This window comes from Antechinus flavipes, chromosome 6 (assembly GCF_016432865.1).
Source record: "Antechinus flavipes isolate AdamAnt ecotype Samford, QLD, Australia chromosome 6, AdamAnt_v2, whole genome shotgun sequence".
In the NCBI taxonomy this organism is placed as follows: Eukaryota; Metazoa; Chordata; class Mammalia; order Dasyuromorphia; family Dasyuridae; genus Antechinus; species Antechinus flavipes.
The window spans coordinates 176608329-176620647 of record NC_067403.1 but is presented as its reverse complement, the minus strand read 5'-3'; the positions used below and the strand labels follow the sequence as shown (position 1 = coordinate 176620647).

At 42.1% G+C, this 12319-nt stretch overlaps 1 protein-coding gene across 1 annotated transcript; it reads left to right on the top strand.

The window, feature by feature from the left end:
- The first annotated feature begins 284 nt into the window (after positions 1-284).
- On the top strand, positions 285-4928 carry SPRY1 (sprouty RTK signaling antagonist 1). The gene is made up of 2 exons (XM_051964010.1): positions 285-379; positions 3593-4928. The coding sequence occupies exon 2, from the start codon at positions 3648-3650 to the stop codon at positions 4605-4607; it is 960 nt and encodes a 319-aa protein (XP_051819970.1). The 5' UTR covers positions 285-379; positions 3593-3647; the 3' UTR covers positions 4608-4928.
- The last annotated feature ends 7391 nt before the right edge of the window (positions 4929-12319 follow it).

Below are 12319 nucleotides of genomic sequence, written 5' to 3'. Positions count from 1 at the left end.
ACGCTACCTGCGGAATCCTTGCTAGACGGAAGTTCCTTGGAAGGGGGTGTTATTGCTCCTTGCGAGCCCACTCTGGTGAGAGCCAGAGAGCTGGACTCCTCCAGAGAGTTGCAAGCAAGAATTCTCTCCTGCAGCCAAAAGGGGGCCGGGGGAAAGGCTCCTTCCAGCAGCCGCAGCAGGAGGAGGAGGCGGAAAGAGGAGGGAGGGGGAGTCCTTGGGTTCGCTAACCCTCGCTTCGCCTTAGTTCGACTTTTGAGGGGATGCCGACCGCAAGCCCTGGTTGCGCTGTTTAATGCTCCGCGCGGGCCCTCCGACTCGCAGTGGGTCTTACCTGGAGCGGGGTTGGATGCATTCGCCCCTGGTGACCGCTCCGAAATCGGTAGGTGGGCATTTGCGGGGGTGGGGGGCTTGTAATATTTTGCTTTCAGTCTTTTTTGGGGGGAGAGGAAGGAGATCGAAGGGCACACCTGAGCGGGGGTAATTTCGATGGTTTGGAGAAAAGGGCTCACAAGTGTAGAGAGGTAACTGCGTTTTCCAGAAGGAAGGGGGAACTCCCCCCAGCAGGTGCAGCCCACCCCCACGCTCGAGGATAAGTCCAGTAGCTTGGCCTTGATACCTGCGCAGGTGACGGACCACCTCACCTTGACTTTCAGTCTTGGATTGTCAGCCCTAGGTACGGGGGTGGGGGTGGGGGCTGGAGGAAGCTTGCTGGACTGAAAAGAGCTCAATTGCTGGTCTGGAGGAAGAAGGGAAGGGGAAGAAAGGAGAGGTCAAGGGATAGGAGCGCCCCGGGAAAGCGGCTCAGCTCCAAAGTGAGCGGACTAGTTTCCTTCTGGTCAGAACTAGTGGGTTGGGACTGATCACCTCTAAAGTCCCTCTTAGCTGCCCGGGATCTCAGAGGGCTGCCCTCTTATCCCCATCCCCTGCCAGAGGAGATAGTAGGTCAGTCTTCCTGAAGGAAAAGGGATGACTGCACTGTGCTTCTAGCTGGAATCTCATTCCAGCCTCTCCGAGCCCCACGGACTCCTCCGTGGCCATTTCTCGCTTCGTTTTGGAGGGGACAGCTCGGTTTTGCTTGTGGAGTGTTGGATATATCCGTAAGGTTGGGAGTAGAGTGGGAAATGGAATTGGTCTGTGTGTCTCCTGCCTCGCAGATTACCCTGCTGGAGACCCTTAGGAGGAAACGTCTCCGAAAGGAGGAGATTTCCTTTCCGATGTGAGAAAGAGGAGAGAGGTGAAAACAGTTGTGTGGGTGCCCGCGTGGGTGCCCTGGGGCCTACGTGTGTGCGTGTGTGCGCATGCATTTGTGCATGTATGGAGCGAGCCCAGCGCAGCCTACCCCTGTACAGAGCACGACAGTAATAAGATCTGCACCTAAGCTGTAGTCTGGAACCTCCCCCCATCCCCTCCGCCCCCCTTTCATTTGCAAGGGCTGTACTTGTGGAAGTGGGAAGAGAAGGGCGGAGGAAGGTGCGGCCACTTTAAGAATTGGCACGCCAGCCCGACTGAGGCTGTTGCTCTTCTCCTTTGCAAAAAGGAGAGAAAGCCGATTTTCATTCATAACTCTTTCCCCTTCCTGATTTTTTTCATGTTCCTTGGCTTGTCCCAGCTGTGCACCCAGAAGGTGCAGGGCTCCCCTTCTCGTGCTGCTGCTGGGATACTTTACAACTCCCAGACTCAATGAATGGCCAAGGCTCATTCTGCTTTTTGAAGTGGTCAACCTCTTTCAAATGAAGCTCCCAGAAATCTCTGAATCTCTGTGTGTCCCAGGACCTGTTTTTGTGCATATGCTCACCCAGGCCTTTAAATATCTGCTTGGAAAAAATTTTCAAGAACAGCCCTGCTTGCTTCTGTAGTTTGGTTGGTAGTGATAGGAAGCCCCACTGGGAACGGTATTCAAATTATCCTGGAAAATCCAGAGGGCACACTCTTCCCTGTCCTCCACGTGTGCAGAAAAGTTATTTTAAGGGGGTGAGGGAAGCATGGCCCACTGGAGGCCTTGGATTTACAAGAGAATGAGTGGAGGTGAGCTCCAGTGAGTTAATTTGACATTTCTCTCATGGACATTTACTTATAACTCAAATATACTTCCTGTTACACCTTTCCATTGGAGTGTCTCCTCAGACTTTATTCCCCTTTCTTGTGACCTTGGCACTCTGCCCATGGTGCCTTTCTTTTCTGCTCTGCCCCAGAGCCCTTCTGGAATTGGGATATGGTTAGTGGTGTTCTTGAGGGTGATGAACTTTTTCAAATTGATCTGAAAAAGGAAATGGAGTGGATTCTGGTGACATATGTGCCAGGCAAATTATAAATGAGACTTCTTTTGCCAAGGATCAGAGAGCAAATGTTTGGTTGTCCCCAAGAGATGGCAGGGTGCTTGTTTTCTTCCTTCTGTGGTTCTGAGTGGGTAGTCTGGTAGATTGCAAGCTCAAGGTGCCTGTCCTTTATTATTATTTTATTGTTTAGAAACATAGAAATAAATGAAACAGGCAAGAGTTTTCCAGAATGACTTTTAAGGTTTTTCCAAACATTTGTTTTTTATTCAAAAAGCATCCCATCTCAAAGACTTGTATTTGTGCTTTTTAAAAGACTTTTTCCCAAGAAAGACTTGATTACAAAGGATCTGGGATGACTTTCATAGAACTGTGCACTGGATTATTTTGAGAGAACTATGAATACCATGCCATCTTTTGCATCTGGCTTTTTAATTTCAAAATTGTGAAGCAAAATGTCCTCTGGTTTTCGAGAGATGTCTTTTTAGTTTGGAACCTTTTACGGGAATCTATAATGAAATGCACTGACTTTAAGTAATCTATGGACTAGGGGAAGGCATGGACTCTACCTGTAGAGGGAAATGTCCACAAGTCATAGCCATTGAAGTCCATTTCATGTGGAATTTCTTTATGGCATGAATCCAGAGCTCCTAAAAAGCAAAACTGGACAACAACAATCTTAATGTATAAGCATAAAAATTTTATCTTTTAATTGTATAAATATGTATACATATATTGGATTTAACATATATTTTAACATATTTGACATGTATTGTATTACCTGCCATCTAGGAAAGGGGGTGGGAGGACAGAGGGGAAAATTTGGACCACAAGGTTTTGCAAGGATCAATGTTGAAAAATTATCTATGCATATGTTTTGTAAATAAAAAGCTTTAATTAAAAAAAAAAACCTTATCCTTGATGCACATAGCTGATTAGTAGGGTATCCCAGAAGTCTTAGTGAAGTTTTAAACTTTAATAACTTAAAATGGCATGAAAACTTTTGGGACATAGATCTTCCTGTTCTAGCTTCTCTGGTCTACAAAGGGTCACATTGGGATTGCTTTCTTTCTCCTTCAAAAGTGGAACAGAAGTCTAGTTTTTGATGGCGTAGGGGCTCCTGCCTCCTCGTCTCCCCTGTGATGTTGTGCCCAGACTCTCCTGAAGTTGGACTGTGGCCAGGACCCCTGCTGCAGGAGAACATTGCCAGGTGGTTCAGACAACTGGCGACTTGTCAGGATCTTTTCCCCCCTAAAATGCTTCCTGTCATTTACTTTTACTCCTTTTTTTCCCCCTTTTCACCCTTGATCTCCTTTTAGGATTTCAGATGCATGCCAGGTTTCCAGTGAATGCCAGAAGTCCAGCTCACTCCCGATGGATCCTCCAAATCCACATGGAAGTGGTGGGTCATTTGTGGTGATCCAGCAACCTTCCCTGGATGGCCGGCCAAGGTTGGACCATGAGAGGGAAAGCCAGACCACCACTATCTTGTCCCTGGACCAGATAAAGGCCATCAGAGGCAACAATGAGTACACGGAAGGGCCATCAGTGCTCAAAAAGCCTGGCCCTAGGCTAGCGCCAAGACCAGAGAAACATGAGAGGACTCACGAAATCATTCCCCTTAACGTGAATAACAATTCTGAGCACCAATCCTCAGGCCATGGGGGGTTACCCATTAACTCCAGGGCTCCTGTGCTGAGCAGGTCCACCAGTACTGGGAGTGCGGCCAGCTCAGGCAGCAACAGCAGTGTGTCTTCTGAGCAGGGCCTGCTGGGAAGATCCCCTCCATCCCGACCAGGTCCTGGCCGGCAGGTAGACAGGGCCATCCGGTCCCAGCCTAAGCGGATCTCCTCCATCACAGAGGACCTGAAAGTTTCCTTGAAAGAGGAGCCCATGACACAGCACAAGTTCATCTGTGAACGGTGTGGGAAGTGTAAATGCGAAGAATGTACAGCTCCCAGAGCCTTGCCCTCTTGCTTGGCCTGTGATCGCCAGTGCCTGTGTTCTGCCGAAAGCATGGTGGAGTATAGCACCTGCATGTGTCTGGTCAAGGGCGTCTTCTATCATTGCTCCAATGATGACGAGGGGGACTCCTACGCAGACCACCCTTGCTCCTGTTCCCAGGCCCATTGCTGCTCTCGGTACCTATGCATGGGGACCATGGCCCTGTTCCTGCCTTGTTTACTGTGTTATCCCCCGGCCGAGGGGTGTCTGAAGCTCTGCCGGGGCTGTTATGACCGGATCACACGCCCGGGCTGCCGGTGTAAGAACTCCAATACTGTTTATTGTAAGCTGGAGAGCTGCCCCTCTCGGGCTCAGGGCAAACCCTCATGATGAGGGGAGGTGGACTCAATCTTGGCAGCGTCTCAACTTTCAGGTTGTGACTGGGTTTTTTTTTCTCTCTGCTCCCTCTGACCTTCATTCATCCTTTCTCATCCTCGGGTCCCACCTTCTCATTCCTCTACTGTTGGATTTCAATCCTGGATTTCCTCCCTCTCTTTCCTGTGGATGACCTTTGGATGGTGACTTTGCACCTGGTTCCCACCTGGGACAAGAGCCTCAGGGCTCATTTGCTTCTTGTGTTCACCGAATGACTTTCTGAAGTCATCCTTACAGACTCTGCAGTGTGTGTGTGTGTGTGTGTGTGCGTGTGTGTGCGTGTGTGTGTGTGTGTGTGTGTGTGTAAGATTTGTGTGTCAATTTCTTTGTGATGGAATGCTAAAACAATAATTCATTTAATTTCTGGAGTAAGCTAAGGAATGAATGGCATTCCCCTTAGAACTTTTTTCATGGGGTTTGAATCTTCCCTTGAGGGTGTAGACTTGCCTTCATGGTGCATAAAGTTTCTTTTTCACCTCTCTTCCTTTACCCTCTCCTCCTTGTTTCTGTCCTCCTTCTAGCCTGTCTTTCCCTTGTCTCCCCTCGCCCAGAATTTCTTGAAAATACAAATGTTCTCCTTGGAGTCATGTTAGCTGCTTGTGGCCCCATCCCCCATCTATTCGATCTCTTCAAACCCTTCCTGCTACACCCTCTTCATTCCCTCCTTCCTCTTTCAGTGTCTGCTGTCATTGAGGTCACTTTGATCACTAATCTGGGTGGTATTTGTATATTTGAGTTAGCTTCTGGGGACTCCAACTCAAATCATCTAAAACGTGCCTGGCTCCCATTCTTCCGCACCCTCCCCACATCCAATCCCCACCATAGAGCTGCAGGATTGTCAAGTTGAACCCTGCAGATGAGCAGACTGATTCTGACCTGACCCAGGCCAGCATTGCCTTAGCCACACGTTGTGGCCGTGTCTTGTATATTGTATGTATAAAACACAAAGTTGAATTCTGACTATTTTTAAGACAAAAAGTCTGTTAAACTTTTTTATTGTAAAGAATATTTATTATGTGAATCTCTATTATTTTATGATATTTATTGCAAAGGACTGTTAAAATGTACTCATGTCTGAATATAACAAAAATAGCAGTACCTAACAAAAAATAAGGGTGGCACAAAGAAAGTACCTATGTTAACTATAATGCAGAAAATATATTAATTAATGAAAGGGTCTCTTCATTTCTTTATTGAGCAGCCTGTGTGGTTAATGGCAGTTTTGCCACTGTGTGGTTAAAGACAATTTTGCCAAAGTGCTGTGTTGGTTTCATGATTGACCCAATTCTTTACTCTGCTTTGCCCATATGAAATTCAGTCATTGTCACAAATTGGGACAAAGGTATCTCAGATTACATATTGACGATTGCATGAAAGTGTTTAAATCCAGATTTTGCAAATCAAATCATAACTCAATTGCTTGCTATTTAAAATAGCCTCCTTGTTAAGTGATTTATTTTCTAATTATCATTTTTATTATTTTTGTAAATTAAAGAGTCCTGGTAATTGAATAGTTACTCAGTACTTGAGCTATGTGGTAAATGTTAAGTGGGAGGGGGGAAAAGAATTTTTTTAATAGATTAGAACTTTCAGTGGTCCAGGCCAGTCAGCCCTTTTTACACATGAGGAAACTGAGACTTAGAGTGCCTCTGATTTACCCAAATTTGTAAATTGAGAGCTGCCATTTAAACCTAGGTTATTTGGCTCAAAGTCCAGTGCTTGCATTATCTATATATGTTGGGTGTCTTACAATGGGAATTTCTCTCATGTATAGATTGGTACCAGACTGATAACTGAAGGAAACTCTCAAATTCTGTGGTTCTGTTTTTAGCCTATACAACCTTCCTTCCTTTGAGCAGAAATAAAAATTTCCGCCCAAGAGGTATCGAGTGCTGGGTATGGAAGCTGGAAGACATGGGTTTGGATTTTTACCTGTAATTTATGATTAGCTTGGTGACCCTTTAACCTGTAGGGACTTCAGATCCAATAGATAAAGTTTAATTAATGAAGGGTTTTAGACAAAGAAAGTCATCCAAATTGCACCAACTCCCAATTATATATAGCACATTGGAGCTTGGAAAAGTACTTTGTGGGAGGGAAAACCCCTGGGAGGTAGTTACAAGTATATTCATTATCATCATCCCCATTTTACACAGGAAGAAACCAGCTCAGAGACTCGGGGTCATGTAAGTAGATGTGTCTGTGGCAGAACTGGAATCCAGTACTCCTAACTTCAGTCTTTTGTTTGAGATCCAACACTTGCTACTTTGTTATGTCAAAGATCTATTTTGTTTCCATATACAGATATTTAATGTAGCTTATTCAGTGTCAGTGTAGAGCTATATGCACTTTGTGAGTCAAGCTAATGGTGAGCTTCTGATGTAAGAAGGATTTAAGTCTTGATTTAAGTCATGATCATACAAGAAGGAAGTGGTAAAGTCAACATTGGGACCCAGTCCTTTGACTCTCCCATCCTGAACTCTCCCCAATAGAGTGATCTTTACCTTTTCCCCTGCTGCCTCCTTCTGGTTACTGAAAGATGTGTTTTCCCTATAAACAAACTTGGCATCTGTGTAACTCATTAGTATTGGAGTCAGGAAGATCTGGACATTTTCTATCTTTGGTATGTAATAACCATTACATATTATGTAACTATTATAATAATAGGCAAATCACTTAACTTATCAGAGTGTCTGCCTGCCAGGAAATTTCCTTAAGATTAGAAATTGATGCTCTGTAACAATGAAGGGCATTTCCACACCTGGAGACACTTGTTCAGAGGAAATAACAAGACTCAGGACCTCAAATTGGCTTTGCTGTTTAAATGCCACATGGGGCTGCTGATAGAAACTCCTATTAATTAATGCTAGTGGAGGCAGCTGCAGATGCTATTAGCTGGCATCAGAATAGAACATCAACATTTTCTCTATTCTTTTGAAGACTGAACGTATTTTTGAAATGATCAGGGGATGGGTTTCAGGGAGGTTCAAGCTAGAAAAGACTTGAAAAGATCCTCTGAGGCCCAATCCTCTTTTTCACGAGTAGGAAACAGTCCCAGAGAAATGAAGAACCTTGCCTAAGGTGTCCCAGCGACAGGGCTGGATTTTGAATCTTGGTCCTCTGATAGTTTTAGAATCCAGACAATAGATTAAAAGGATGTATCTTGGGATTTCCTTTAAAAGTTTAAGGTTATAAGAAGAGAAGTTCAGGTTTTTAATGGATCTTTGCTTGAAGGCAAAACATAGATTTCAGTGAACTTTCTGCTACTGATTTTGGCAGGTATCTTCTCTTTTGGGTGTCTTATTTATTTACTTAGTAAATAAATAAGTAGATAAAGGCAAAAGTAGCTTCAATCATTATCATTGCCAATGTTAAGCTCAAGAATTCAGAAACACATGGGTTGGGGTGGTGGGGGAGAGCATCCCTTTGCCTTTTTTACACTACAATGGCAACTAGTGTGAATGGAAAGGAAGGAAACAAGCATTTATTAGGTACCTACTGTGCCTAATATGCACTCTGCCTAAAGCTTTCCAAGTAGCTCATTTGATTCTCATAACAACTCTGGGAAATAGGTACTATTATTACCTCCCCCCCCCCCCCCATTTTACAGTTAAGGAGACTGAGACAGCAGAGGTTAAGTGATTTGACTAGGGTCACACAGCTATGTCTGAGTCTAAATTTGAATTTAGGCCTTTTTGACTTTCAGTCTATCTAGTGTGACACCTAGCTTTAGAGATCACTAGTTAATAAAGTTTTAGAAAGTTGGATTTGAAAACCATTTTTGGAGGAGGAGGATGACATTATATGGTGTTCTTTCCCATGTTAGCTCACTTAATTCTAAGATGTTCTTGAAGGTCATTTTAGGGGATAGCGGAGAGAATCTAGAATTTAGAATTAGAGGAACTGGGTTCGAATTCCACCCACCTTTCATGCGATCTTAGATGAATTTCCCTCTTTGGTTTAAGCTGCTCATTCTTATTTCCAAATTTTCTCAGTTTAACCAGAAAGGAAACCGATTTAAGGGGAGGTGAAATGATTTGTTCAAACTCACAGTCAGTTAGGGAAAGAGCTTAGACTAGAACCTAGATTCTCCTCCCAAACTCAGTATACACTCCTTGGGGGCCTAAGGACAGCTATCTTAAGGACAGAACTCTTTCAAAGTTCTGGATTGGGAATCATTCCCAACACTAACTTTAAGTCTCTGAAGAAGTCACTTCACACTGCCTCAGTTTCCTCACCTGTAAAATAGGGACAATAGCACCTATCTCCTAGTGTTATTATTCTAAGTTTCAAAGGAGATAATTCTCATAAAGGACTTAGCAGAGTACCTGATACAAAGTAAATGTTTAATGAATGTTCATTCCCTTCCCTAAAAGCTAGACAAGCGCTCCACACCCTCAATCAATAAATGCTCTTCTAGTCCTTTGTCCTTTCTTGGAAAAGGTAATGTAAGTAGCATCTATTCTACTTATGTGAATTTGTAAATAATTTAATATTATATTTAATATTAAAATAAATAATAATTTAATTTGGAACTTGGGATTTCCTTCAGCTAAGTGAATATGACCTACTAGACTTGGTCAATTCAGTAAAATTTGGCTCAAAACAGTTTTTAAAGCTTTTTATTTTCAAAATATATGCATAGATAAGTTTTCAGCATTCACCGTTGCAAAACCTTGGTTTTCAAAATTTTTCCTCCCTCTTTCTACCACCATCTCCCCTAGATGGCTGGCTAGCAATCCAATATATGTTAAACATGTGCAATTTTTCTATACTCTATTTTCACAATTATCATGCAGCACAAGAAAAATCAGATCAAAAAGGAATAAAAATGAGAAAGAAAAAAAATGCAAGCAAACAAACAAAAAAGTGAAAATACTATATTATGATCCAAAGTCCCCACACTCCTCTCTCTGGGAGCAGGTGGCTCTCTCCATCGCAAGACCATTGGAACTGGCCTGAATCACCTCATTGCTGAAAAGAGCCACATCCATCAGATCAATAAATATTTATAAAGTGCTACTATACTATATATAAAGGGATACAAAAGAAAGCAAAACACATTCCTGCCCTCAAGGAGCTTATATTTTAAAACCAGCTAGTTATTTGACATCTTGCTTTAAAACCAAATTGAACTTGTTTGGTTTTTTGAATTTATTTTCTGGGTACCTTTAAAAATAATCTTAGAGGTCTAATGGTTGAAAATCTGCTTCTTCCTCCCCCCCCCCCAATTTATTTCTTTAAACAAATGGACTGAGCTACCTTGACAAACCACAGAAAGCACTTTTGTTAAGTGTCCTCAAGGAGATTGTATTCATTTGGGAAGTATAGTGGATCAAGAGCTGAACTTGGAGTTAAAGGACTCCTCATACACATCAAATCTACCTCATACACTTAACAATATACAAATCCTGGGCAAGTCTCAAGTTCCAGATTTAGTTATATGTAAAATGAGGATAAAAATATCATCTACTTCACAATGACTGGAAAGATCAAATAAGATAATGTTCCAGGGGCAGCTAGGTGGTACAGCGGATAGAAGACCAGCCCTGAAGTCAAGTAGGACTTGAGTTCAAATACAGTCTCAGACACTTAACAGTTCCTAGCTGTCTGATCTTGTACAAGTCACTTAACTCCAGTTGCCTCAGAAAAAAAAAAAAAAAAGATAATGTTCCAGACACTAAAGTGTTCTATACATTCTAGCACATGCACAGAAAAAATATGAAATATAAAACTAATTTTACGGAGAGAAAATATTCAGAATTAGGGAAGTCAGGAGGTCCTCCTATAGGAGATGGCCTCCCAGAGCTGTGTGCTTTGAAAAGAAGTTAGAGATTTTTGGAGCAGTTAGGTGGTGCAGTGGATAGAGTATCTAGTCAGGAAGACCTAAATTCAAATCCAGATTACTAGCTATGTGACCCAGGACAAGTCACTTAACCCTGTTTATCTCAGTTTCCTCATCTATTAAATGAGATGGAAAGGAAATCGCAAACCAATTCAGTATCTTTGTCAAGAAAACCCCAAATTGGGTCATGAAGAGATGGACATGATTGAAAAAAAATGACCAATAATAAAAAGGAATTCTAAGGGAGTGGAAATGAGGAAAAAGTATAGAGAATACCAATTGTGAAGGCAGAGAACCTGAGATTATATCTTGCCTCTGATACTTCCTACTTGTAAGATTTTCATTAGATGGCTTTGGGGTCTTTTCTAGTTGCTTCAGTTTCCTCATTTGTAAAATGGGAGAAATAATAACATATACCTCTCAAGATTGTTGTGAGAATGTAAATTATTTTATGAATCTTATAGTTCTATACACGTGATAGCTCTAGATGGATTATTTGAGTGCTGAAAACACATTATAGATATACATCTATACCAGGCGTCCTAGAACTCTTAGTGCAGTTTTTGCATTAGGAATTTTGAGAGCCGCCTCTCAGTTTTGGGAAACTCAGAATTAATCTCAGTTGAGGAAGAAGCACAAAGACACAGATGATATCATAGAGAGCTTGATAAACTGAGTACTGTGGGCAGTGAGCCCTAGAAATTTTTTCATTTATGACATATCCCAGCTTCTTGAACCGCAGTCTACGAGAGAGGGAAAGGAAATGTTTTATTTAAGGATACAATCCCCCCAACAACACAAAAATCCCGCCCAAACCAACTTAGCTATTATGGATTTTTAAAGGTTACTATAAGGAAAGGTTTTGTTGATAGTCATGAATGGACATTTCATTGTGCCCAAAGTTAAGTGAAGTTTATAATTAAGGCTCTTTAGTAAAATGCTTTAATACAGCTGTTACTGCACTGTCCAGAAGAAAAAAAAAAATCATCTTTGATAATGGAAAGGAAGCACTTGCTCCAAGGATGTGTGGGTGGATAGAAGGAAAGGAAAAAAACGAGAAAGGGTTCCTACAGAGAGGCAGAGTGACTTACTATCAGCCATATAAGGGAAAGAGGATATTTTTAGAACCTTTAACTTTTTAAGTTAATGAATTACCAGCCAAGAAATAAATTTAGAGCTGATAAATATGTAGGGTTTCTTAACACTGAATAAACTTATTCAGCTAAGATTTATTTCTTGGGAAGCTCAGAGAATTCTGAAATCACTATTTGCTGAATGGGGGATGGAGAATGGAGGAGCATGGTAGAGGGGGCTTTCTTCCAAGTACTTTTTTTTTTATTTGTCACATTTATCATTGGTTGACCAATTCTAGGAGTGAAGTAGGGAAATATTGTCATAAAAACTGGCCATTTGGGACAGTTAAAAAGGGAGATGGCCTAAAATCTTACTTGGTGAGTTCCTTCACTATAGTTGATATCTTTTAGAGGACCATGGGATTTCATTTAAATTTTTCTCTTCTCCACTGACCAGGTACCATAAGACTAATGAATGATAGATGTTATTCCTTAAGAGAAAGGCATTTTTCCTCCTTGGGGCTATCTAGAAGCTGGCTTCCTGATACAAAAGAGAGTCTTATCTTTATAGAGAAGTAAGATCACAGATTTAGAGTTGGAAAAGATCTTGAAAAGATCTACCATTGTGTAGATCTCTCTCATTGTACAGATTTACAGATGAGGAAAATGAGGGCAAGAGAGGTTAATTGCCTTTAAGGCAAATTTTAATCCTACTCAGAGACTTGGCTTTATAATTACTCTGGACGTTA

What these genes read in the sequence shown, in the direction of transcription:
- SPRY1 (XM_051964010.1), top strand. Translation starts at nt 3,648, where the DNA reads ATGGATCCTCCAAATCCACATGGAAGTGGTGGGTCATTTGTGGTGATC.